The sequence below is a fragment of the Crotalus tigris genome, unplaced genomic scaffold, assembly GCF_016545835.1.
Source record: "Crotalus tigris isolate CLP2741 ecotype Arizona unplaced genomic scaffold, ASM1654583v1 scf7180000023636.1099087, whole genome shotgun sequence".
NCBI classification, from domain to species: Eukaryota; Metazoa; Chordata; class Lepidosauria; order Squamata; family Viperidae; genus Crotalus; species Crotalus tigris.
This window is the reverse complement of record NW_024100093.1, coordinates 66,412-90,733: the sequence shown is the minus strand read 5'-3', so window position 1 is coordinate 90,733 and position 24,322 is coordinate 66,412. Positions and strand designations below refer to the sequence as shown.

General features: G+C 37.9%; 1 protein-coding gene across 6 annotated transcripts in view; it reads right to left on the bottom strand.

Annotated features, from left to right (window-relative positions):
• Positions 1–24,322, bottom strand: part of COL21A1 (collagen type XXI alpha 1 chain) — a 103,446-nt gene that overhangs the window by 53,591 nt on the left and 25,533 nt on the right. For 4 of the 6 annotated variants that reach the window (XM_039320348.1, XM_039320353.1, XM_039320350.1 and 1 more), the window contains exons 2-9: positions 21,147–21,272; positions 16,735–17,286; positions 7,977–8,145; positions 7,592–7,808; positions 5,283–5,456; positions 3,930–4,007; positions 3,487–3,495; positions 1,927–2,010 (exon numbers count right to left, since the gene is read on the bottom strand). In XM_039320348.1, coding sequence (XP_039176282.1) covers positions 1,927–2,010; positions 3,487–3,495; positions 3,930–4,007; positions 5,283–5,456; positions 7,592–7,808; positions 7,977–8,145; positions 16,735–17,286; positions 21,147–21,234 — 1,371 coding nt within the window. In that variant the 5' untranslated portion in view covers positions 21,235–21,272. Of the gene's footprint in view, positions 1–1,926; positions 2,011–3,486; positions 3,496–3,929; positions 4,008–5,282; positions 5,457–7,591; positions 7,809–7,976; positions 8,146–16,734; positions 17,287–21,146; positions 21,273–22,611; positions 22,641–24,322 lie in introns of those variants that run through there. The other 2 variants (XM_039320351.1, XM_039320352.1) reach the window with 2 other exon arrangements.

The window sequence follows — 24,322 nt, the reverse complement described above, 5'->3', positions numbered from 1 at the left end:
GCTAAGCACCCAAATTTTGATCACATGAGCATGGGGATGCTGCAATGGTCATAAGTGTGAAAAAATGGTCATAAGTCACTTTTTTCAGTGCTGTTGTAACTTCAAAAGGTCATTAAACCAATGGTTGTAAGTTGTGTACTATCTATATTTACATTTTAAAAAATATAGATATTAATTATATGCACATAAGCAACATTTGGCCTGAAGTTGTGCTTCATATGTGCTTAGTGACCATCAGAATGGGTTTCATATGATAAGAGGATTGTGAATGAACAGCTCTCCTCATTCTAACATATTCTCAAAACTGTAAAACCTGGGAAGTAAACCAAACATATTTTATGCAGGACTTGTCTTTACAATCCAGCCCTTAATTTTTCTGTGGGAAACATTTTCATCAATTGCTCTTACTTTCACAAGAGGCAGTGATATTATGCTGGATATTTCAGCTGTTACAAACTTTCCTAACATGCATAATTAAATAAAAACTTTTGTAAGTATTATATTAAAAGGGCATAATAGTTGGCTAGGGCCTCAGAGTTGGCCAGATTATTTTTTTTTATATGCTGATATATATGAGACTGTAAGAACATTATAGGGGAACATTCAGCACCAAATCAAAGATGGTAGGCTTTTTTTAGCTTCCATATCTTAACCAACAGTAATATGAACCAAACCCTGGGAAAGCTATAGTGAAACTTAAACATATTAAATAAACATTAAAATTGTGGGACTTTGCTATAGTTCTGACAAATAATATAGCAATAAACCAGTTCACTAAAAAACTCATTTACAATTTCAGTCTAACAATGAGATAAAAGTAAATGTAAAAAAGTCCCTGCAGATTTTATTCCGCTAGTCGTAGCTGACTATAGGGGGGGCGGTGCTCATCTCCATTTCAAGCCCATTTAGCCAGTGCTCTCTGTGGTCATGTGACCAGCATGATGTCACAGAGCGCTGTTACCTTCCCACTGAAGTGGTACCTATTTATCTACTTGCATTTGCATGCTTTTGAACTGCTAGATTGGCAGGCGCTAACAGGGAGGAGAAAATAAAACACAGTTTTTGTAGTAATTAGTGCTTAGTCATTGCAGGGTGCAAATATGGCTGACCGCCTTCGCAGCGTTTATTCTTTTATACAGTTTTCCAAGCAGCAAAAGTTTAACATGGCAATAGCGTAGCAATAGCATTTCATTGGTTAAACTCCTTACCAATCCTTAAGAATAGAAAGCCAGAGGCCCAAAACAGGGAGCAGTTTGCTGCAACATCCTGTTGGTGTAAGCTAGCTGATATCAGGCAGGTGAGGTCATTGTACCAGCCTGGGGTAGTAGTTCACATTGCCATGGTGATGTGAAGGATGAGATAATGTAGAGGGAAGAGGCATGCAGGCTTTGGAGGGGCAGTTTGCTGCTCCCGACCTCTACCTGGCCCCCATCTCTACAAGTTTTGTTTATTTTACTTTTCTCCATTCTTTCCTCCTACTATATATCACAAAAGCAATAATTCCTTTTTTTTTTAGTACAGCAAAGCTTTTCACATGGGAAATCATAATGTTGGCATTTCATTGATTTTTCTGCAATTTAGTCTTCTAGAGGACTGCTAAATTCTGAAATGACTATTTAAACTTAAATCTACACACATCTATCTATTATTTCAACTATCTCTAGAGTGATTAATTCCATTGTAAACTCAAGTCCTACTTAGTGGCTATTAAGACTTTCATGAAGACATTAGTGGTAAAAATTGAGGAGAATGGACAATAAGAAGGGCAAAATAGTCGGAATGTGGTTTTTGAATAAAGTTTCTAGCACTGAAAAAGTTCAGTTCTTGACAACTTGATTAGCCAGTAGTGCACTAATCCACAAATACTTCTATTATCTCAACTGTATATATAAACTACCACCTATATTAGATCAAAAGTCCACTCACTTTGGGGCCTGGGGGTCCTTGTCTTCCTGGAGGACAAATACAAGGAGGTGGTGTAGATCCTACATCGCTGGGTCCATTCTTGCACTAGCCAAGAAAAGAAACTCCAATATAATTTTTACACTTGTTCCACTAAAATAACCAAAGATAATCAAACCAGCTTTGATGATATAATCGCAATTTCATAATCGCAACACAAAATTCACTGTAGAAATCAGAGGGCAGCTTCTGTTTCCTAGGATATAACTTAATTATTCCTACAGATTTTCTATGAAAAAATTATAATTTAAAATCCTGGGTGCCTTTCACAGAATGCTATAAGCCTCTCTTCTCCCATCTGGAGGAGATGGATAATGCTGAAGGATCCATCAATCAGATATAGACAAATTAGCTGCAATTCAGTATGGACTCTATTGACTGGAGTAAGGATACATAAGGTGCACCCCTGCGTGAAAGCCTCTTGGATCATAACGGCTGAAACCTGAAGGCACAGTTTCTTCTTATCTTGAGGAAGGGGGTAATTGATTCCTGTACTATAAGTATTAAACAGGCACATCACAATTAAAAAAATGAAGACCCTCCCCAAACATAATCCTTCCCACCTATGTAATATATCCCCACCTACATAATAGCCCTCTCCCCCCCTCTCCTGGGTCAAATGGAGAAACAGTCTGGGTTCACTTGGCAAATTCTGCTAAGGTTGGAACAAAAAAAGTATCAAGAACACTAAATCATACAGACTGCTAAGGGAAGGTCTTCTCTGAGACAAACAATTCTTGCTCGTATTGTCTATAAAAATAAGTCTTTTTAGCACCCACAGTAACATCTATATTAGAAAAAAAAAAAGTATCCCGGCTTTCAGAATGTTTCACATAGAAGTGCTCAAGCATTATCTTTTTTTTTGCAAAGAACAAAGTAACAAGTCCGCACTTTTTTAAATGTAAGGATTATCCATCAAGGATTTTTTCCTGGGCCTATAATTAGAGAAATTTCCACTGAATCATCCCTTATATATTCTAAATTCTAGATATTTTCTCTTTTCATGTATAATTGAAATAAATCACCAAGAATTCACTCATAACTGCAAAAAAATTGAATACTTTCTAGCACCTTATTTGCCTTAAAAACAGAATATGTTCATTTTCTACATTGTATATATATTTATATCTATGCATTTGCAAAGAATATAAATATGAAATAAGTATGCATGTGTATATTTTACATACATAGACATATTTCATCAATGTGAGCACTGAATGCTCCTAGTAATATAAAAATAGTTTAGTAATGAGTAATGGAAGATAGTCTGTACATCAAATTTAGTTCAAGATAACATAAAAATTGAAACAAATGTCAACTGAATTATTTACTTAAAGAAGAATGCCTCAGCGTGGAGGTCAAAAAATGTTTTGCAAACAATAAAATTCCACATTTCCTTCTATCTCATATTCCAAATACACAATACATTCCTGTCTCACCTGATTAATAGTAAGTTTACTAGAAATGTAAGAAAAGCAAATGTTACCTTACATTTGTACGAATATTATGCATTGTTTGGCCTACCTCTCCATTCTGAAATGAAAAGGGGGGAAAAATGATGGGATTAAAACTTTTTTTAAAACATGCACACACAAGCAAGCCTTTCTTTTGCATCCTTTGAAACTGCCAAAAACCAGAAAACTAATTTCTGACCATGGTCTCTCTGGATCTCCAACGCCTCAGCAAAGAGATCTGTAAATACTCGTCTCAGCAGGAGCAATCAAGCACATTTTGGGAGGAAAAAAAAATCATCCCTGTGGAATTTTAGACAAGTTGTCTGATGGAGAGCAGCCTAAATTCCTAGAGTATTGTTTATGTTAACATAATTTTAGCACAGGCTCCTTTTTTTTTTCTTCCAAAGACAAACCCATTCTCAGAATCTCTTTCCTCAGCTCTTTTCCCCAATTTTCCCAGCTTTTTAATTGAGAAATAGCCAACAGTTCTTAGTAATCTTCTATAATACTCACAACGCCAGGTATCTCACAGGCTGTTTCACGGCTGTTTTGTTCTGGGCTGCAATAAATCCTTAGCTTTTGGACATCAAACTGTAAAGCAGAAATTATGCATTCTTTAGACAAGTATTTCTTATGACATCTTAACAGGCTTTTATATAGCCAAAAGGTTCACCATTATCTGGTCCTCCCCCATGGTCCGTGACAATGACAGAATACACTCTTGGGGTTTCAATGGGCTATATGGACATATGGACATGAACTGAGGTGATGTGATCCTGTTCCTGATGATCACTTGCCAAGTGCTATCCAACAAGGCAATTTGGATAAAGGGGAAGAGGAGGGAACAAATAAAAAAGTCCTACAGCGAAGTCTGTTTGGTGTAATAGTTAAGGCACCAGGTTAAAAACTGGGAGAACTGGGAGTTCTAGTCCCACTCTAGGCACTAAGCTGGCTGAATGACCTTGGACCAGTCTCACTCTCTCAGCCCTTGGAAGGAGGGAACCACTTTTGAAAAACCTTTGCCAAGAAAACTGCAGGGACTTATCCAGGCAGTCTCCAAGAATCATACATGATTGAACAGAAGAGGAAAATAAACATAAGATATCCATACATTTTTAGAAGCGATAGGGTTGCACTCTTTGTTTTGGCCAAATAATGCTTAGTAGAAGATGCCATTTAACAGTAAATTAAAACATGCCTTTGAAAAGAGGTTGACCTGCTGGGACAAGCAGCCTATTGACTGAACCCAATTAACAGTGTCCAGCCTGAGAACTATTGAAGAGGCCCATTCTGCAGATCTCTACATTCCACTCCCTCTACCATCCCCCCCACCAATTCTTTGCAGAAGCACTTTAGTTAATTTTCTTCTAAGAGGATTTTAAAAAGGTGCTTCCAGACTTCACCTGTTTTGCTGCTGAATTTTGTATGTCTGATCCCAGGATGCTTGAAGGCCATAAATGGGACTGAGGGGTAAGTCATATAGCCCACAGGCCTTGAGCTGTGTTTCCCTCCACTCACAGATGTCACTCCTAATTTCTTTAGCCAAAGTACCTGGTTAGCAATAAGCCCCTCTAGGCACAGCAACTCCCCATTCTGGATCAGAAGATCTAACAGCCCTCAGGAAGAGCTTTCACAGATAGCAGGGTCTTAAATGGGTAAAAGAAAACAGCAGCCAATAGGTACTGGTATTAACCTGAATAAAAGTGCCCTTCACTAAATCAAAGCAACCAATGAATATAGCTCATTCATTGCAAAGTCCATTAAATTTAACTGGACTAATTTTAAGCTATGAGATCAGGTTATTATACTAATGTGCGTAGATTTATTTCTGTTTCATAAAACACTGCAATCTGAATAAGTCTATACCTGCACAGTCTCTTCTTTCCCTGTATATTTTCCTATTTGAGTCACTCCACTAATATAGATTCCTGCAACAGGATGCAATGGCTTCGTTTCAGTTTCTTGATCATCTATGTACAATGTTACATCAGCTTCAGTTACTAAGAGACGAATTTGATGCCAGCCTTGATCAAACAACGTCTAGAAAAACAAAGTGAGAGAATAGTAAACGTATGTATGTTTGTCTTTCTGTATAGGACCTGTGAGACTTACACTGTCATTCATATAACCTTGAAGCATCATTAATTGCAACAACTTAATATAGCCCACTATTCATGTAAAAACCAATCAGAGAGACTCAAAAATCTTTTTTTCTAAAAATACATTCTTAATATTGCCAAGTAGTGCCTATGTGGAAAACAGAATAGGCAGAGCAGAACAAATCTATCTTCTTTAGAAAACGTTTGTATCTCAGTTTTGAAAGAGTAGCCTGCCATTCTTTGTTAAAGGCCTTCAGGGACCATAGAATGTTTATTTATGTATTATTATTAAATATATTTACTATCCATCACATCATGGGGCTATCCTGGGTAGTTTACAATAGTAATAAGGGTGATACCCTCCAAATGTTGCAATACTACCCCTCCCAGCATTCCCAAGTCAGGACAGGCAATAGTGAGAGGTGCTAGGAAATGGGATCCAGCACTATCTGGAGGATGCTGTCTATGGCCGTTCAGAGGTCATCTTCCCAAAACAAACAGGAAAATCAAGCTGAGCAGCATGAAAGCCATATAAGGCACCACTTTTTTATAACCTACCCCAGAGAAAATTGAATCTAGGTCCTTAGTCCAATAAGTTAAACCAAAGTTAAACTATGTTACTAAAATGCCCGGGTAAAGACTGCTGCATAAGCTTGGAATGAAGACACCTATGTCACATCAAACATGCCCCAAGTGGTGCTGACCTATCTTTATTTTAGCCAATAAATAAAGGCTTTCTAAAAATGGACAAGGTGCTCCTAATATGGAGGCAGCATTCATTTATATACATTAGTCCCGAACTGTTAAGGCTTTTACATCAGTACCAATAGTTATGATTTGGGTTTAGAAATGTACATTTGGACAAAGTAAAATTTCCAATTCCCCTTCGAAAATAGCTGCTGTGTACAATACATTGTATAAACTCCAGATGAGAATCACCAATGCAGTCAATACAACAGATGTTACGAATTAGCCATCTGACCACATCAAAGAGCTATTTAAAAACTACTGAAAAAAATGGGACATATTCGTAATAAATTGCCACTCCTGTAGTCAGTCCCATTCTTTCTAGGTAGACTCTTCTCTTCAGAATAGTCTTTAATATAAAACCAGTCCATATTTAACAAATGCTAGAATACCAGCCTAGCACTCTTCAAATAGGTTGAATAAGCCAACAGCAATCCAAAATCAATGAAAAGTGAGGGTGAAGGTTCATTCTCTGAGCTTGTGGGTTAGTTTCCCACGTTTCGTTATCAGGCTAGGTAACATCTTCAGCAGAGTTTAGGGCAGCGGTTCTCAACCTATGGGTCGCGACCTCATTTGGGGTCGATCGACCTCTTTTGTGGGGTCGCCAAACGCGGCGATCCGCCATTTTGTCCCCTCCGGGGGCGCGCTGCGCCTCCGGGGGGCGGTGCCGCGCACGCGCACCGTGCGTGGGGGCGGCGGCGCGCCTCCGGGGGCGCCACCGCGCATGCGCGCCGCGCGTGGGGGCGGCAGCGCGCCTCCGGGGGCGCCACCGCGCATGGGGGCGGCGGCGCGCCTCCGGGGGTGGCGCCGCGCATGCGCACCGTGCGCAGGGGCCCCGCCCCCATGCGCGGCCGCGCTGCGCATGCGCACGTTTGTGTGACGGGGGTCGCCGTCACACAAACGTTGAGAACCGCTGGTTTAGGGGATGTCGGTGTCAATGATCTTCTCAGCGTCAATAGTCAATGAGAAGTGTTAGGTAGTCACTGAGGTCACCTGTGCCTTTAATAAAAATATTGCCTCCCAGAGAATATCCTTATGCTTTACCTCAGTGTTTCCCAAACTTGACAATTTTAAGGCATGAGGACTTCAACTCCTAGAATTCCACAGCCAGCAACGCTGGCAGTGGAATTCTGGGAGTTGAAGTCCACATGCCTTAAAATTGTCAAGTTTGGGAAACACTGCTTTACCTGATCAATACCTTCCGGAATGTAACTGCAAACATGGGCCTAAATCTAGGTTGAATTTGATCTGAAATATTGGACCTCCTTGCATTTAAACACACCATAGAGTTGTAGATTTTTTTCAATTGACACATGATACGCTCTTTACCTTTACACGGGGTGCAGTAAAAGTAACAACCTGATTGCCATTGACTAGGTTAGTTGTAGTAAAGGATAATGTTTTCTTTTCTCCAATTACAGTGACAGCTATTTGTGGTGTTCCATCTTGGCTTAGAATCCTCCACAAATCCCATGTTTTTTTTACTTTAAATCGCTGTGTAGATACAAATACATATGATGGAGGAAGGCCTTCTGGAAATACATTTCTGGAAAACATTTTTTTTTTCAAAAATTAAAACATAAAATAATTTTAGAATTAAAAAATTCTAAAATGTATATTATACACACACACACACACACACACACACACACATTTAAGGAATAAAAAACTGGCAAACTTTCATAAGAACATTCAGCTCAGGAGAAAGACGTACCTTGTCAATTCTGACAAATCAATCCGGGAAGTGATTTCATAAGCTTTTACATTAGTGCTTGGAATCTGAATTCTTTTCTTCACCTTTTTTTTCACATCTAAGCCTAATAGGATATCAAATCCTTTTTCGTCCCGAGATGCCACAGGAATTCTTGTTGGGCAAACTGATTCTATAAAGAATGCAAAGAATAAATCACTTGCAAATGAAGTAATAACATTAAATAAGTACATAACATTAAACACAAAATAGGAAAGCTTTTGTCTTGCTTCAGGATAAATTATTGCATTTTTTGGACTGGATAGCTGAAAAAGCACCTGAAACACCTTTTTAAACATGTTGTGAAAAGTTCACTAATGATAATCATGTTCTCATATTACATTTTTTTTCCTAGTGGTAAATTCTCTTGAATTCTTGATATTATTCTGCTCAGTCAACACTTTAGGATAGTGCACTATACAGTATATCAAAATATATCTAATTTTCATATAAGTGGCAGACACATGTTCCATAATTACTGTGGAATGGAGTGGGCATGGAGTGTGTATACGTGTGTGTGTGTGTGTGTAAGCCAGCCATTTGATGTGAAATATTTTTCAATCTAGCCCAGCAGCTCCTCACACTGGATTTTACTTGCATTAGTGGTGTTAAGATTGACTTAAATTATGAGGAAGTTGCACAAAATATTATATCAGGTGAAATTTCCATATTTTTCTGTATTGGAAGAGTGAAAGCATTAAATAGAATAATCCATTCCTGTTGTTAACATACAGATCAAAACCTGCAAGCTATCAGCCTAATTTTTATGCAATGAAAGGCGTACTCTACAATTGCAGTGGGATTGCTGTAATTACAATCAGGATGCTAAAACTTCACAAAAACTGCATGACCAAACTGTTGTTTTAGGCTTGTGTGCATCTTTGCTTTCATCTTGTAATTCACACAAAAAGGGAAACTATGAAACTTCTCTGTGCTCTTTTCAATCTGCTGCAATTTCCTGATTGGTCTGAAACCATTATTTTGTTAACATAACTGGACAAATAGGGCTGGCATCAGCTACAGTTTGTTAAAAACTAGGAGCTGAAGTTTTCCATCCTCCCTTTGCATAGAAAAGAGAGCAGAGCTGAAGACATGAGCCTGGAGTTATCACTGGGGAATTAAACACTGATTATCTTTACATCTGAATATTACCATGGTTTGCATATTCCTTCTCTGGAGGTATTCCTAAGCAAAGAAAGGGGAAACTATCAGCCAGACTAACATCTAGTCTTCCTTCAATCTTAACAAGCCATTCTAACTGCAAATGTCCCTTCATTTGTAGAACTTGGAAAGAGATAATCCATTGCAGATCCCATATTGTAGACCAGGGATCTTGAAACTTGGCCCTTTTATGACTTGTGTACTTCAACTCCCAGAATTCCTCAGCCAGGCACGCTGGCTGAGGAATTCTGGGAGTTGAAGTCCACAAGTCATAAAAGGGCCAAGTTTGAAGACCTCTGATGTAGACCTTCAATAAATTTAAAGACAAGGAAATTACAATACCAGCAAGTAAGTCCACCTGCATTATATGAATTGTGGTATTAATGTATTTGTATCTCCTGAGCATGCTTTGGGCCTGAAACTACTTTCATTCTGAAAAAGCATGAAGTGCTTGTGAAAATATTCAAAGTTGCAGACTACTGTTCAAAAAACTAAAATAATAAAAAAGCACAATAATGGGCATGGAAGCAAAATATTAAAGAGTTTTTAAAAAATAATGTGCCCATATTTATGTTTACTGGTATGAACATATAACAAATGCTCATTTATCTTAGAGAAGGGGAAAGGAATTTGTTTCAATAGGAAAAGCAAAGGATACAGCTTAGAAAAAATCTCATTCTGGGATATTATGAGACCATTTCTCCCTTAAGACACAGCAACAGAATATTAAGGTTTCAAAAGATCCTTTTTTTAAAAAATGCAAAACTGAAAGATGTTCCACAGGAAAAGCTCATAGTGCACAATAAGTTCTTAGTTGTGCAGAACTATGTATGTAATAGGATACAGAATTTATGCAGCTCTTCTTAACAGAATATAAACTTTCAGCATTCACACAAGAGATTACATTCAGTAGAATGCAAAATCAGATCAACCAACTCTTATGATGTCTTCCTAACATGGACTGATCAAGGGACAATTTCTGCAATCAGTTCCAGTTGCCATTATTCATATAGACCTCCAACAAGTGGAAACACAATGAGTGAAAGCAATCACTTAGAGTTAGAAGCGCACATTCACTATTTGTGATGCAATGAATTTTAGTAATGTATGTCATACCTAAGAGCAATTTAAAAAATTATCCTGTAGTATCAACCTTCATCCAAATCCTCTAATCATAGCAATGACAGTTAAATCAGAATAATTTAAAAGAGGGAATGACAATTCAAAGCAAGTAAGGCAATAGTCAGGAAGCCCATGGCTACCATGGATGAGTTTCCGTATTAAGAACCAGTTCAATAACATCCAACAACCTTGAAGGAACTTAGGAACATCATCACAGAGGTCCTTTCTATGATCTTTGAGAGATCATGGAGGACAAGAGTAGTGGTAGAAGGCCATAAAATGACAAAAGTTGTTTCAATTTTCAAAAATATTACACTGTAAACAACCAGAGGTTATATGGACTAGGTAGTATAAAAATATTTATTGATTAAATTTATTAATCAAATTTATATAGCTGCCCATCTCACAAAACTTGACTCTGGGCAGTGCACAGCGTGAATAACAACAAAATATATGTAATTAAGAAATAAGTGGAAATGCTTGTTATCAATATTAGATTATTAAGCCATTTCTAAATAAAGGGAAGGTATTGCTTAGCAGTAACCAGCATTAATTTATCTAGAATAAGTCACTCAAACCAACCTGTTCTTTTTTGACAGCATGATCAATATTGTTAACTCTATGAGTATGATGGACAAATACATTGTGACTTTAAGGCTTTCAAAAAGTTTTGATAACAGTGTAAGGTGCTAGTAAAGAAGAAAGGAAAATTTGGTCTGGACTCTGCTACCATTGGATGGATAAAGAACTGGTTGAGTAATTGCAACTAACAATAGTACATCAAGTGTTTTTCAACAAGGTGAAAGTGCCATATGGCTTATTGCAGTGCTCTATTCCAGGGCTTTTCAACCAGTGGTACGGGTACCACCTGTGGTACATTGGCACCTGGCAGGTGGTACGCGACCATCCCAGAAAAGTAGTAGAGGGGAAGGGAAATGAGCTGAACCAGGGCAGCACCGCACAAGCCTGAGCGAGAGACGGCTGGAGCTGCAGGGCTGTCAGGTCTCAGCGGAAGCGCCAGGATCAGTGCCAGGTTCCAGCTGATCAACGCTTCTTTGGGACTGTTAGGGCTCATGGAAGCCCCAGGATCAGCGCCAGGCTACAGCTGGAGCTCGGCGCTGATCCTGGGGCTTCTGCTGAGCCCAGAAGAAACACCAATCAGCTGGAATGTTGCCTTATCTCCAGGGTCTTGTGATTTACATTCAGATGCGTGGCAACTGATTTATATTTATGACGGTCACAGTATCCCAGGGTCATGTGAAGAGACCAAAACCTGCTTCAACCACCCATCAGATGGGGGGAATAAAAACCACACACACACACCCCACCCCTGCTGCCAATCTTCAACAGAAATGCTCACAACAATGGAAACCTTGGACAGGAAGAAGAGCGCCGCCGGGTGGCAGGCAGGTGTGTTGCTTGGCTATGGCTTGGGGGGCACTTTTTCAGTGCCACTGTAACTTCGAACAGTCACTAAGCGAACTGTTGTAAGTCAAGGACTACCTGTACTTCAACACTTTTTTCCTTTTTTTTTTTTTTTTGGTCATCAAGTTTTTGACACTTTGCTAGGCGACTGGTAGTACTCAGATGTTACCATATCCTAAAAGTGGTACTGTAAATGGGTGAAAAGGTTGAAAAGCCCTGTGCTAGGCGACTGGTGGTACTCGGATATTGCCGTATCCTAAAAGTGGTACAATGGGTGAAAAAGTTGAAAAGCCCTGCTCTATTCTAGGCAATAGACCGTTCAATATATTTGAAAATGATTTGGATGAGGTTTTAGATAATATTTTTCAGATTTGCACTAATTTATACAGATTTGCAAAAACACTCATTAGATTTGTAGAAAGCTCATAGATAAATGAAGATAGTATCATGACTCAGAAGGATTTTATAAGCCAGAAACCATTTATGTGAGTTTCAGCATGGACAAATGCAAAATCCTTCATTTGATTCAAAAAATGAAAGGCCTGACTATAGGATTGGGATGGTCATCCCAGGCAACAGTACAGGTAAAAAGAATCTATGTGTCTTGGTGGAAAACAATATGAATATAATTCAAGAGAGTCGTGCAGCTACAAGAAAAAGCAAATGCAGACCAAGTCCATATCAAGAGAATCAAGATAAAAAGAAGACATTATATCTCTTCCGTATTATTCAGAAAACATGCAGTACTCCTGAAATATCTAGAACTCTTAAATTGTTTAACCCAATTACCCATTTCCCCAGACTCAAATAATGTAATTAACCCCACACTCACCCACACAAAACAAATTGTCTCTGTTGAAGGCCTCATCAATAGCAATCCCAGCTTGATCCCTGACTCACATACAAGCAATTAAAATAGCTTCATTATCCCCAAGATATGTCCAAATTATCCCAGTTTAAGAGCAATTGACCTATAATATAGTGTCTAATTCTGGCACTATAGCTTTGGAAAGACTAACAAAATGGAGTTTATTCAATAAATCAGAATAGGGCTGGAAGGGATCTTGGAGGTCTTCTAGTCCAACCCCCTGCTCAAGCAGGAGACCCTATACCATTTTAGACAAGTGATTGTCCAGTCTCTTCTTAGAAACCTCCAGTGATAAAGCACTTACAACTTCTGATGGCAAGCTGTTCCACTGGTTAATTATCCTCACTGTTAGGAAGTTTCTCCTTAGTTCCAGGTTGCTTCTCTCCTTGATCAGTTTCCATCCATTGCTTCTTGACCTGCCTACAAGGTGCTTTGGTAAATAAGTTGACCCCCTCCTCTTTGTGGCAACCTCTCAAATACTGTAATACTGCTATCATGTCACCCCTAGTCCTTCTTTTCTCTAGATTAGCCAAACCCAAATCCTGCAAATATTCTTCATATGTTTTAGGGTCCAGGCCTTTAATCATCTTAATTGTTTTTCTTTATACTTTTTCCAAAGTCTCAACATCTTTTTTGTGATGTGGTGACCAAAACTGGATGCAGTATTCCAAGTGTGATTTTACTAAGGCTTTATAAAGCAGTACTAATTCCAAGGAAAGGAACCAAGACAAGGAGATTGAAAGAAAAATGAGTAAGAAACCCTGGATATATGTCACCTGGAGAAGAAAAGACTGCAAGACGACATGATAGATGTCTTCAGAAAGCTCAAGTGCTATAGATGATGGAATAGATTTGCTTAGTGTTCTTCCAGGAGACAAGAAACAATGAATTTACAATTGCAAGATAGGAAATATTATTGGAGAGCAAGAATTCCCTAACTGTAATAATCATTCAACAAAAAAGCCAATTGCTTTGGCTGGTGGTATCCTCTCCTTCATAGCAGCTGTTTAAATAGAATCTGGATGGTTATCTCCAGTGGATGCTCGCACTGGAAAGAGGGGTGGACCAAAGCCCCTTCCAACCCTTACCGTTTATGATTTTATGTTTTATGAACTTTCTGGAACTAGCTTGGAAAATGAGTTTGCCATCTAATAACGGTTACCAGTTATTTATGATTAAAGATCAAAACTCATAGAATACAATTACATGAAACAAAAAAAAAGCTTAACACAGAAACAACCAAATAATAAAATAAAAATGAACTGTATCCAGATAGAAATTAATCAAACAATAAACATTTTCATTAATAAACCTCATTCTTTCTTGTAACAATTACAATTGCACACATTTGGCAACTTTCTCAGTATTTGTGGAGATTGATCCAGAGCAAAAAGGGGGGGAAATTTCAAACTAAAAGAAACATAAACATACTTATACTGTAATGTGTAAACCAATACTAGTTGAAACTTAAATGTGAGTGCAAAGCCTTATTATAATGACAAAGTACACTATTAAGACATCTTACAAACCAAATACCAGTATTATTTATATGATACAAAGATTTTTAACCTCAGAAGCAAAACTTTGTTTTTATAACAAATGTCGACAAAGTAAAGGATGTTGCCTCATTGTTACATAAATATTTTTATATTTGACTTTGTTCATATACATATTTTAAAACAATAGAATAAGCAAGAAGATTTTGTTTCCACTAAGGTTTTTTTTTAACGGAGGAAACTGAAAACAGTTTCTACACACAAACAGAATGGGACTGGCAAATTATATGCTTGTTATTCATGGACTGTCTCTCAAGAAAAACCATAACAATAATAATTAAATACCATCTATACCCATATCACTTTTCAAAGGAATGTAAGCCATAACAAAAGAGTTGGAGGAACGAAAGTTGCCTTAAATGGCTATTATCACAGCCCACCAAGAAATACAAAATAATAGAGGTTCACGATTACATCCTCTGTGGTTTCTTAAAAGTATAAATGTATTGGCAAGAAGGATACAGTTTTATTAGGAGTATAGAACAATGCACTTAAAACTAATCACCAGGGGACCATTCTCTTAAGGAATAATACAAGAGAAAAATGAACTTACTTTGACCAAGATCTAAGCTGGTCATATGGTTTCGTTTATCTTTTTAAAAAAATATATGGAAGCTGCAAATACTGAGCACCCTCCAGGTTGAATTTTATGTCTTAAATTTGTTTCTGTACATTTGAGATTATTTTTGCCAATAGCACTGCTCCAGAATCATTTTAAAAGATGCTGCATTTCCAAGGGAATCTCTAAAGACTTCTTATATACAGTCTACAATTCAGAAACAGGTTCTTTTCGTGAACAGAATGGAATCTCTGAATCCCACCCAGCATGTATTGTTTTTGAAAAATAAGAAAGAATACATTTTGAATGCTAGGGATTAATTTCACAATGATCCCAAACAATTGCTATATCATTTAATTCACTAAGGTTGGTCTCTGCAGCACCAGGAATGGATACAGAGCCCAGAGTGAATCAGATTTTGCATATCTCTACCCCAGAGATCAGCATGCTTTCATCAGTTGGACTCTACAGCAGAAAGAACGAACAAGAGGTATAGCATGAAAGATTATGAGAATTTTTTCAGCTCCAGAAGCTCATCTGAGATCACAATCCTTCCCAGTCACCTTCTCAGGTTAAGATAACTCATTCTTTGTTGGCATTCAACACAGCATTTAGGATCATTCTTTTCTGCAGATCCTTTGGAAAGAGAATGTTACACAAGGCTGACAACATCTAATTGAGACTACTGTACCCAATGCGATGCTGTTTAACCACAGCTTATCATTGTGGTTTCATGCATAATTTCATTCTTTTAGGGGTATAAGCTACCTGTAATCAATAGAGCAGGCGTACAAATGACTGTATAACTAGATTTTTAAAAACACAGACAATGTAATTTGGGAATTGCTATTTATTTTTTGCAAAAATCACAAGCCAAGTAATTCGATTAGCTTCCATCGGGTTTAATCCCTTGACATCTCTTTCCAAAGCTCTCTAAAGAAGCAAAATAATTGTCAAATGATAACTGAATACAACCACCTCTGCTTATATCACTGAGACACCATAGCATTGGTCCTCCAGAGAAGATATCACTATATTCCCCTTCAGGAGTAAATTTGGAGGAATCAAATTCCTTCCTTTGGAAGAATCAAAAGGGAATCACATCCTTTTGCCCTCTTCCTTTTATTGTAACATCCCCAGTCCTTCAGTGAGCAGGCCAACATCTGATGAATTTTACACATACTTACATTGGCAAATCAAAGACATCAACAACTCTCAACAAGGCAACAGTCTTGGTTGCTGCCTAAACAGTTAGACAAATGTTGACCCAAAGGTTTCATTACAAGTAATCCTCAACTTACAATGTTCGTTTAGTGACCATTTGAAGTTACAATGACACTGAAAAAAGTGACATGACTATTTTTCACTCTTACGACTGTTGCAGCATCTCCATGGTCACATGATCAAAATTCAAATGCAACTTGGCAACTGACTCATATTTATGGCAGTTGCAGTGTCCCGGGATCATGTGTTCACCTGTTGTGTCCTTCTGACAAGCATGTCAACGGGGAAGCCAGATTCATTTAACAACAGTATTACTAGCTTAACAACTACAGTGATTCACCTAACAACTATGACAAGAAAGGTCATAATATGGGGCAAATCTCCCTTAACAACTATCTCGCAATTTGGGGCTCAACTGTAGTCATAAGTCAAGGATTACCTGTACTGTTAATTCAATGCTTTAGGGAATGGTGATATTTGACACAGAGCACAGTGGGTGCTCTTGATATTTCCATGACAGCTAACCCAATTTCATATTATATTCAATATGTAGATCACTGTAGCCGAACATGGTTGGTTTTTTATTGATTTGTGATATATCTTTATATTTTTGCTTGCTGAAAAACTGAAATCAACATTTATGTCACTGAAATACAGGTTGTTTTAGTATAACTGCAAGAGAACAGTCCTTATTAGATATCTCCTGTCACCCCACCTAAGCGTAATACTTAAAACGTTATATTAGTACACAACAGGACCTCATATATTTAAAACAGAAGTGCTCTACAAAGAATGATTAATATTTACCTTCACAGAGTTTCTGCTTTATTACTTCCCTTATTCTGGATATTGCCATATAATCTTCAACATGGAACACGTATGTGGAAGCGGGTTTGTTGGCAATTGCTTTCAGTTCATCCTCTTCGGTTTCAGAACCAACACCAATGGCAAACAATGTGATCCTATTTCTCCTGGCTTCAGCAGCAATCTCTTTGACTTCATCTTGGGACTTACCATCAGTTAGAACAATTGCAATTCTTGTAAGGAATCTTTCTGATTTAGCAAATAGATGGTCCATTGCAAATTGAATGGCTTTGCCTGTTCTTGTATTTCCACCCAAATACTGTACATATGCCATTTCTCTGATTAGATTCTCATTGGAATCATAAAAACCCAGAGGAATTTCAAGTACAGGATAATCACTGTACTGTACTACTCCAACCTGAATAAATTTTGGTCCTATGTTAAAGTTATTTGTAATATTGAACAGCCATCTTTTGATTATTTCGAAGTTTTCTGGGCCAACGCTGTAGGAGCCATCCAAGATGAAAACTAAATCTGCTGGGGCTGTTCGGCAACCTAAAACAAATAGAGAGAAAAATATTTTAATTGTGTTTTTATCACCATAATCCAAGATGGTTAGCATCCTTAGACTATAAACTAGGATGGAAACCTCATCAAATGTAACTCTTCTTATTTCTAGATAAAAATACATTGGTTTTTTTTTTCTGAATCTCATGCCTAGACAAAATAAGCTACACCCTACTGTAACGACAAGTTAGTTAATCACAATTGACTTGAAGACTTAGTCATTTCAATCCATATTGTGGAATTCAGATAGTCAGTCTTAAAATGTGATTAAAAATGGCAGAAACTTGTACTTTATTCTCAATTTTTGGGAGCTAGAATTCCAGAATGGCCTTAGTACATTGAATCAACTTTTAAACAAACTTATAGTAAATATGTGATTAGAAGAATAACGCCACATCAGTAAAAAATAGAAAGGCACTCATAATTCATTATTTTTGTACTTCATATACAGGAGTACAATTTAAAAGGATGTTTATGAGTTCAGTTTTTTGGGAAAAGCTCAGTACTGGTAGATTCTGTAGCTATGGTTATATTCTATGCCACATGCCTAGTCACAAGTATATTTTATTTTCTCTTAGAAAAAAATGGGTATTTTTTCCTAGATTTATTAATTAACTAAACTAGTAGAATCATGCTTTGTCTTTACATATTAAATCTTTCAAACAGATTAGTTAATCATCTGACTAATGGAAATATAGCAATACACATCATTTTTCCACACTACGCACAATATGGCTAAATACTGTTAAAATCCTACTGAGCAGTTTGTGGGTTTATTATAGGTAGTCCTCAACTTACTGCCACAAGTGTGACCTGAATTTTGGTCATTAAGTCATTGCGATTGTAAGTCAAGGCACCACACAACCTACTTTTTCGATCATTTTTTAATGGCAGTTATTAAACATATCTGGCGGTCATAAGTCTGCATACAATCTCCCAAATGGGCATGTTTTGCCATTAAACAACTGGTCATAAGTAGAGGACCATCTATACTTGATTAGGGAGAAAGCACTTAGTAAAACACTCCCACCTAATCCTCTGAGAACATTTCCCAGAGCAATACATCCAGAAATTCCCTTATAGCCTTATATCAATTCTTGGTTCTCCACAATTGATACTCTTAAAATGAATTATTTAGCAAACGTTTCCAGTAATTCAGGATTCTCCATAAATGTTATATTCTTCTCCCAAATGATATTCAAGTGTGTAGATTTCTAAATTCTCCATATTCATTGAAAATAACCTTGCAATGCAAAACTACTCTGTTTCCCAATCTTACAACAAGAAAAGACTAAGATGGAAGTCTAAACACCCCACTTCACAAGGAAGTCTTTGGGCCAAATGACCCAAAAAGGTGAAAGGGAGCCCAAATCTGCATTAAAAAGAAACTTAAAAGCTGTTCAGGAATGGAGCATGGGATTGAATAAAAGAAGCAACATTTGAAAAAAGTTTTGTTCTCCTGAGCTTTTTTCCCAAATTGTGTAACAAGGCACATTCACATTTTCATGGAAAAGAATAAAGGACCAATCTGAAAAAGGGACACATCTGAAAGAGATTCATAAGGATTTTTTAAAAATGTTTACATTTACAACTTTGCTTTGCAAAGGAGAATTCCAGGGCAAAACCAAGAAGAACTGGTCAAAAACACGTTCTAACAAAATATCTCAAATCAAACAGTGTATATAAATTTATTTTTAAAAGACTAATTAATTGCCATACTTTTCACATGAACATGAAAAACTATGCATTAAGTGGTATCAGTTGTATAATAAAAGTTTGTGACATGTTTGGTGTAGTGGTTTCTAGTGGCCTAGAAATCAGAAAGACTGTGAGTTCTAGTCCCTCCTTAGACATGAAAACTGTTGAGTGACAGGGTTGCCATTGTGGGGAAAATAGGAAGAGGAAGGAGTATTATGTATGTTCAACATCTTGATTTACTTATAAAGATGGGATTAAAAATCTAATAAATAAATAAAATAAAATTTAAAAATTAAATGACCAAAAAATTAAATGAGCTTTTGAAAAAAATAAAGGAATCTAAAGAACATACTGTATGGCCACTGTAACTTAATGCCCAAGTCAAAAGGGTTTCCTTGAGACATAATAAGACATTACAAATAGCATAATAACTTTTAAATTTTAAATCATATTTACTGCAACTTTATATTTAGGACTGAAATATTTGATAGGAAAATTTTGAGGAAGTCATGGTTGAAAGGATCTTCTCAACCATGCAACCTTGTTTGTATTTTCCCCAGGTACTTGATAAAGACTTTGAAAAAAGAGTCCAGGCTTTTAACATCTGTAAAGGAAAAAGGTAAAGGTTTCTCTTTTTCCAACTCTAGGGGGCAGTGCTCATCTCCGTTTCTTAGCCAAGGGAGCCAGCATTATCAGAAAACATTTCCGTAGTCATGTGGCCAGCATGACTATATGCCAAGGTGCACAGAATGCTGTAACCTTCCTACTGAAGTGGTACCTATTTATCTACTCGCATTTGCATGCTTTCAAACTGCCAGGTGGGCAGGAGCTGGGGGAAGGAACGGGAACTCACCCCGTTGCACAGCACTCAGATCTCGAACTCAAATTGTCAGCTTTCCAACTGACAAACTCAATGTTTTTAACCACTGAGCCATTGCACCCCTTCTTAACCTCTGCACTGGTTTACAATGGGTTTTGCTGCCATTCCATTGATTTTACTCATTGTATTTGAAAGCATTTTATAACTTTAACTTCAAAGCTACTCTAGAAATATTGTGATATTTTCAATGAACATCTCCTGTCACTTCAGGCATATATAGAATGTCCTACAAAAAATAATTTATAGATGACTCAGAATTCAACAGTTTTTATTGTTGGGTTTAACCAATTACAATGTATAAAATAAACTAGCTTCAAGATATTGCAAGTTGTTGACATATTGTTTCTCCTGAGCATCATTCTGTATAATTTTCGCTGAAGAGGCTAAAAATTGACTATTGGGGTATTTCAATAATGTACTGTAAAACACAAGAAATTTAGATTTACCATCAAGTTAGAGTTAGGCTTAGGGTTAAGATTCAAAGAATCCTCAACTAAACCCAGTACAGTACTTTTTACATTTAAGTGTTCTATAAAAATGCATCATCTAAGAATTCTGAATGCTACTGATTATGCAGCCAAAATGGAATCATGTATACATGAGGAGACGTTATCAGTCTCTGTGGAAAAATCCCGGTCCGAAAACATAAAGCTTTCCTTAGAAAAATTATTGAAAAAGGTAGCAGCTTAAATAATGCTTAAACAAGCCCACTGAGGTCTGTGAATGCTTAATGGGCGTAGATTGTTGAGAGAGAAAAATATATATGAAGATAGAAATGGAATGAAAGCTAGGCTTCCTTCCATACTGCAATATTTTATTATAGCTTTAATTCACATATGTCACTCATCTACAGCTTAACATTATGTAACCAAAGGGAATAACTTACTATACATGAAAGACTATTGGCTTAGGGATAAGTAATATGGTATGTTCCTGCAGCTCCACCTAATCATATTTTTTTCAACAAGAGACCTGATATTCATAGTGAGTCAAACAAAGAAAAATAGCCACAGCAGACTCTTGAAGGTTTTCTAGTTTTGATCTAGATACCAATGAAATCATACACAAATATAAAATTCTAGAGGCTTCTGTTCCACTTAGGACTATCTTAAACATTGTAATCAGGCAACTGCAAAAACTGCAATGTGAAACTGCAATGTGATATTAACAATATCAAGTAGAGATCATATCAAGCAGAACAGAGAATGGAGATCTGTCTAAGGATAGTTTCTATATTTTATTAAGTCGCTCTCGTTAGCAAAACTCTTACTTGCTCTTGTATCACCGCCTTCAGCCAATATGCAACCGTGTAGTAAGAACATTAAAACTGTCTGAAGAAATGTTATGTTCTTTGCCATGTATACAGTATTTTGTGTCCTTCAAATCCTAAAATAGACTGGGGAAAATACAAAATATTTTAAAACAGTATTATAATATTAAAACAATGATATAAGAAAATGTGAAAGCAATGTATATAAACAGTTATGGCTTCCTGTAAGATTAATCAGTGTAATGGACTAGTTCAGCTAGTTGTATTATATAACTAAATTATCTTTAGTGAGTTAGGACTGAAGATAGACCTAAAATATTAATTTTTAATCTGAAGAACCTTAATCATAAGAAACTAATGTCATTAGGGTCCTCTATCACTAAGTGTCATAACAGTCAAAACTTCAACACAGTAAAACCTCCATCTATAATATACTGGGATATTCTATCATTGTCTTGGATTGAGCCATATCTGTCAAAATTTCTAGGTATATCAGACATTTAGTAACTACACAATCAACTGCATGCGATACAAGCCTGGTTATATACAAGGAGTTGAGGAACTCTTGCACATTGCTCCTGTGGTAAATACTTATTATTAGAAATCAGTATCACAAAGGCCTGCATTTCAAAACTTAAAATAGATCAGAATACAAAAATTGCCTCGGGTATACAGAAATATGTGCACATTTTATTCTACTGTGTAGTAAAATTTTTCTACAAGATAAAATCATATGAAGAATCCAGTACAGGTTGAGCTCCAAGACATTCTTTTAACAAATTGGTACCTTCTAGAAATTTTGTTCTGTTACGCAAGTGTGGGGTAAGTAGGAAGACTAATCCAACAAAGTCCCAAAAAGAATGTGAAAAATACAAAACGGCCTTCTGCAGTTTACTAGAACCAGGCTTAGTTCAAAAAATTATATAAATCTGTTCAAATAATTATAGAACATTTCAGGGCAAATCACACAGCTTTATAAATCCAATTTACAGCTAGAAAGGTGCAAAACATTTCAAGTTAGGAATAGTTCTTTGAAATCAGAAATTGTTTTTGTGACTGTTCTAGAACTGCTTTCCATTCAAAAGCTCTTTTCATGCTCAAAGCTGATAAGATTTGAGCTTGAAATATTTCTGAATAATTTGAAACTAGTGTTTTGAATTCAAAACATTTTGTATATCTCCATTTATACCTGGCTGCCAGATGCAAAGATCAGGATCATCCGCATAGACTGCAGTATAAACAATTATTGAAGCCTATACCCAAGAATCACATCAACCAACAGTCAGCACTAAATTGGAGCTAAATAAGGATCGGGGGCGGGGTGTGCTGGACTTGGATCTCTTGTAGCAATGCAAAGAATCTAAACTGAAATGCATTTTACTCTACCCTCCACCACCTCTACCTGCTGTTCTCTTACAGCAGGGGTGTCAAACTCAATTTCATTGAGGGCCGCAGCTTCACTTACCTCCTCCTCCTCCTGCTGCTGCACTTGCTATCCTTACTCAGGTTGCTCATGATGGATTCGAGGGCAAAGTAAGAGGGAGGCCCATTCCCTCTCCATGGGAGGAGACCCGGCTTTGTATCCAAAGCTTCCTTAGCAATAGGATGGGAGACCCCCAGGATAGGCCAGGAGGAGGAAGCCAGGGGATGGTGAAAGGGCAGCAGGGCAGGACTAAGGTAGGACTTCCCTCAGACACTCCCTCTCTTTCTTTTTTTCCTTCCTTCCTTCCTAAGTACAGAGTGGTGGGAAATATTTGAGATGAGGGAGGGAGAAAAACAGGCAAGAAACGCAGCTGGGGAGATATCACCATTTGTGAGGAATGAAGAAATGCACCATCGCCTGGAAGTGGCCAGCACATGGCCCTCACCTACTTCACATTTCTGGCTTGGTGGGATCTGAGGGAGGGAATGCCATGAGCAGCGTGAGAGTCAATGTTACCTGCACAATGCTGCCCAGCCCCCAGCCTTCCCGGTTTCGGCAGGCAGAGGGGCACTTTCCTCACAGCACCGAGAGGCTGAAGTGGGCGACGCAAATCCAAAATGAAGCACGACGACGCCAAGCCCCCAGCCTGCCCGGTTTCGGCAGGCAGCGAGGCGCTCTCCTCACAGTGTCAAGAGGCTAAGCCAGGCAGCGCGAATCTGAAAAGAAGCACAATGCTGCCCAGCCCCCAGCCTGCCTGGTTTCGGCAGGCAGCAGGGTGCTCTCCTCACAGCGCCGAGAGGTCGAGCCGGGTGGTGCAAAGCTCGCCAGCTTTGCACCTTGCTGTCTGCTGAAATTGGGCAGGCTGGGGGCTAGGTAGCATTGCACTTCTCATCCCATACTACTGCTCTCAGCGCTGTGAGGAGAGCACCACGCTGCCTGCCAAAACCCCTCCCCCAGAGCCCATCAAGCCGCATATGTGAAGTAGGCGAGGGCCATTTGCTGGCTACTTCCAAGCGATGGTGCATTTCTTCATTCCTCACAAAGAGTGACACCTCCCCAGCATGCACCCAGGGCACGGGGCCGACGTGGCAGGGGCTGGTTCCTCATTGTTTCCAAACGGCCTTGTGGAGCTAAGACTGAATGTGTTTCAGCATAGATGGCCACCACAAAATTGTACATTGACTCCTGGCCAGCCTAGGCCAGGGCCAAGGAAGTGGGAGCCGTTCCCTCACTGTTTCCAGGATGGCTTCGTGGGCCACATGAAACTACTTTGCAGGCCACATCCGGCCCGCTGGCCTTGTGTTTGACATGTCTGTCCTACAGTAACTATTGTGAAACATTTTTCCCGCTCTATATGCTAAGCCAATTTAAAATGTATGATTAGGGTGTGACCAGATTACAAAGAATTAGTTATTTTGCCAGTCAGCGCTAGCTTCAGGATTCTGCAAGAGCTAGGGTAAGATACTCTAAGTGAATTGCTCATGCTAGTATATTAGAAAGATACTGCAAAACCACTGATGCTACTTCAGCTTGATATGGCATATCACTCTTTAATCTGTTCATTTTCTCATAAGGGCCAAAGATCTCAATTTAGCCAAGCCTGGCACTCAGACAAATCAACCATCAACAGGCACATAGAGATAAACAACATCTAGATATCATTCAAAACTGACAATCAAAAAGCCAAAAAGGAAACAAAAGGAACAAAACACCTCCTCCCCAGCAATCAACACCCAAATAAGCATAAATTAAT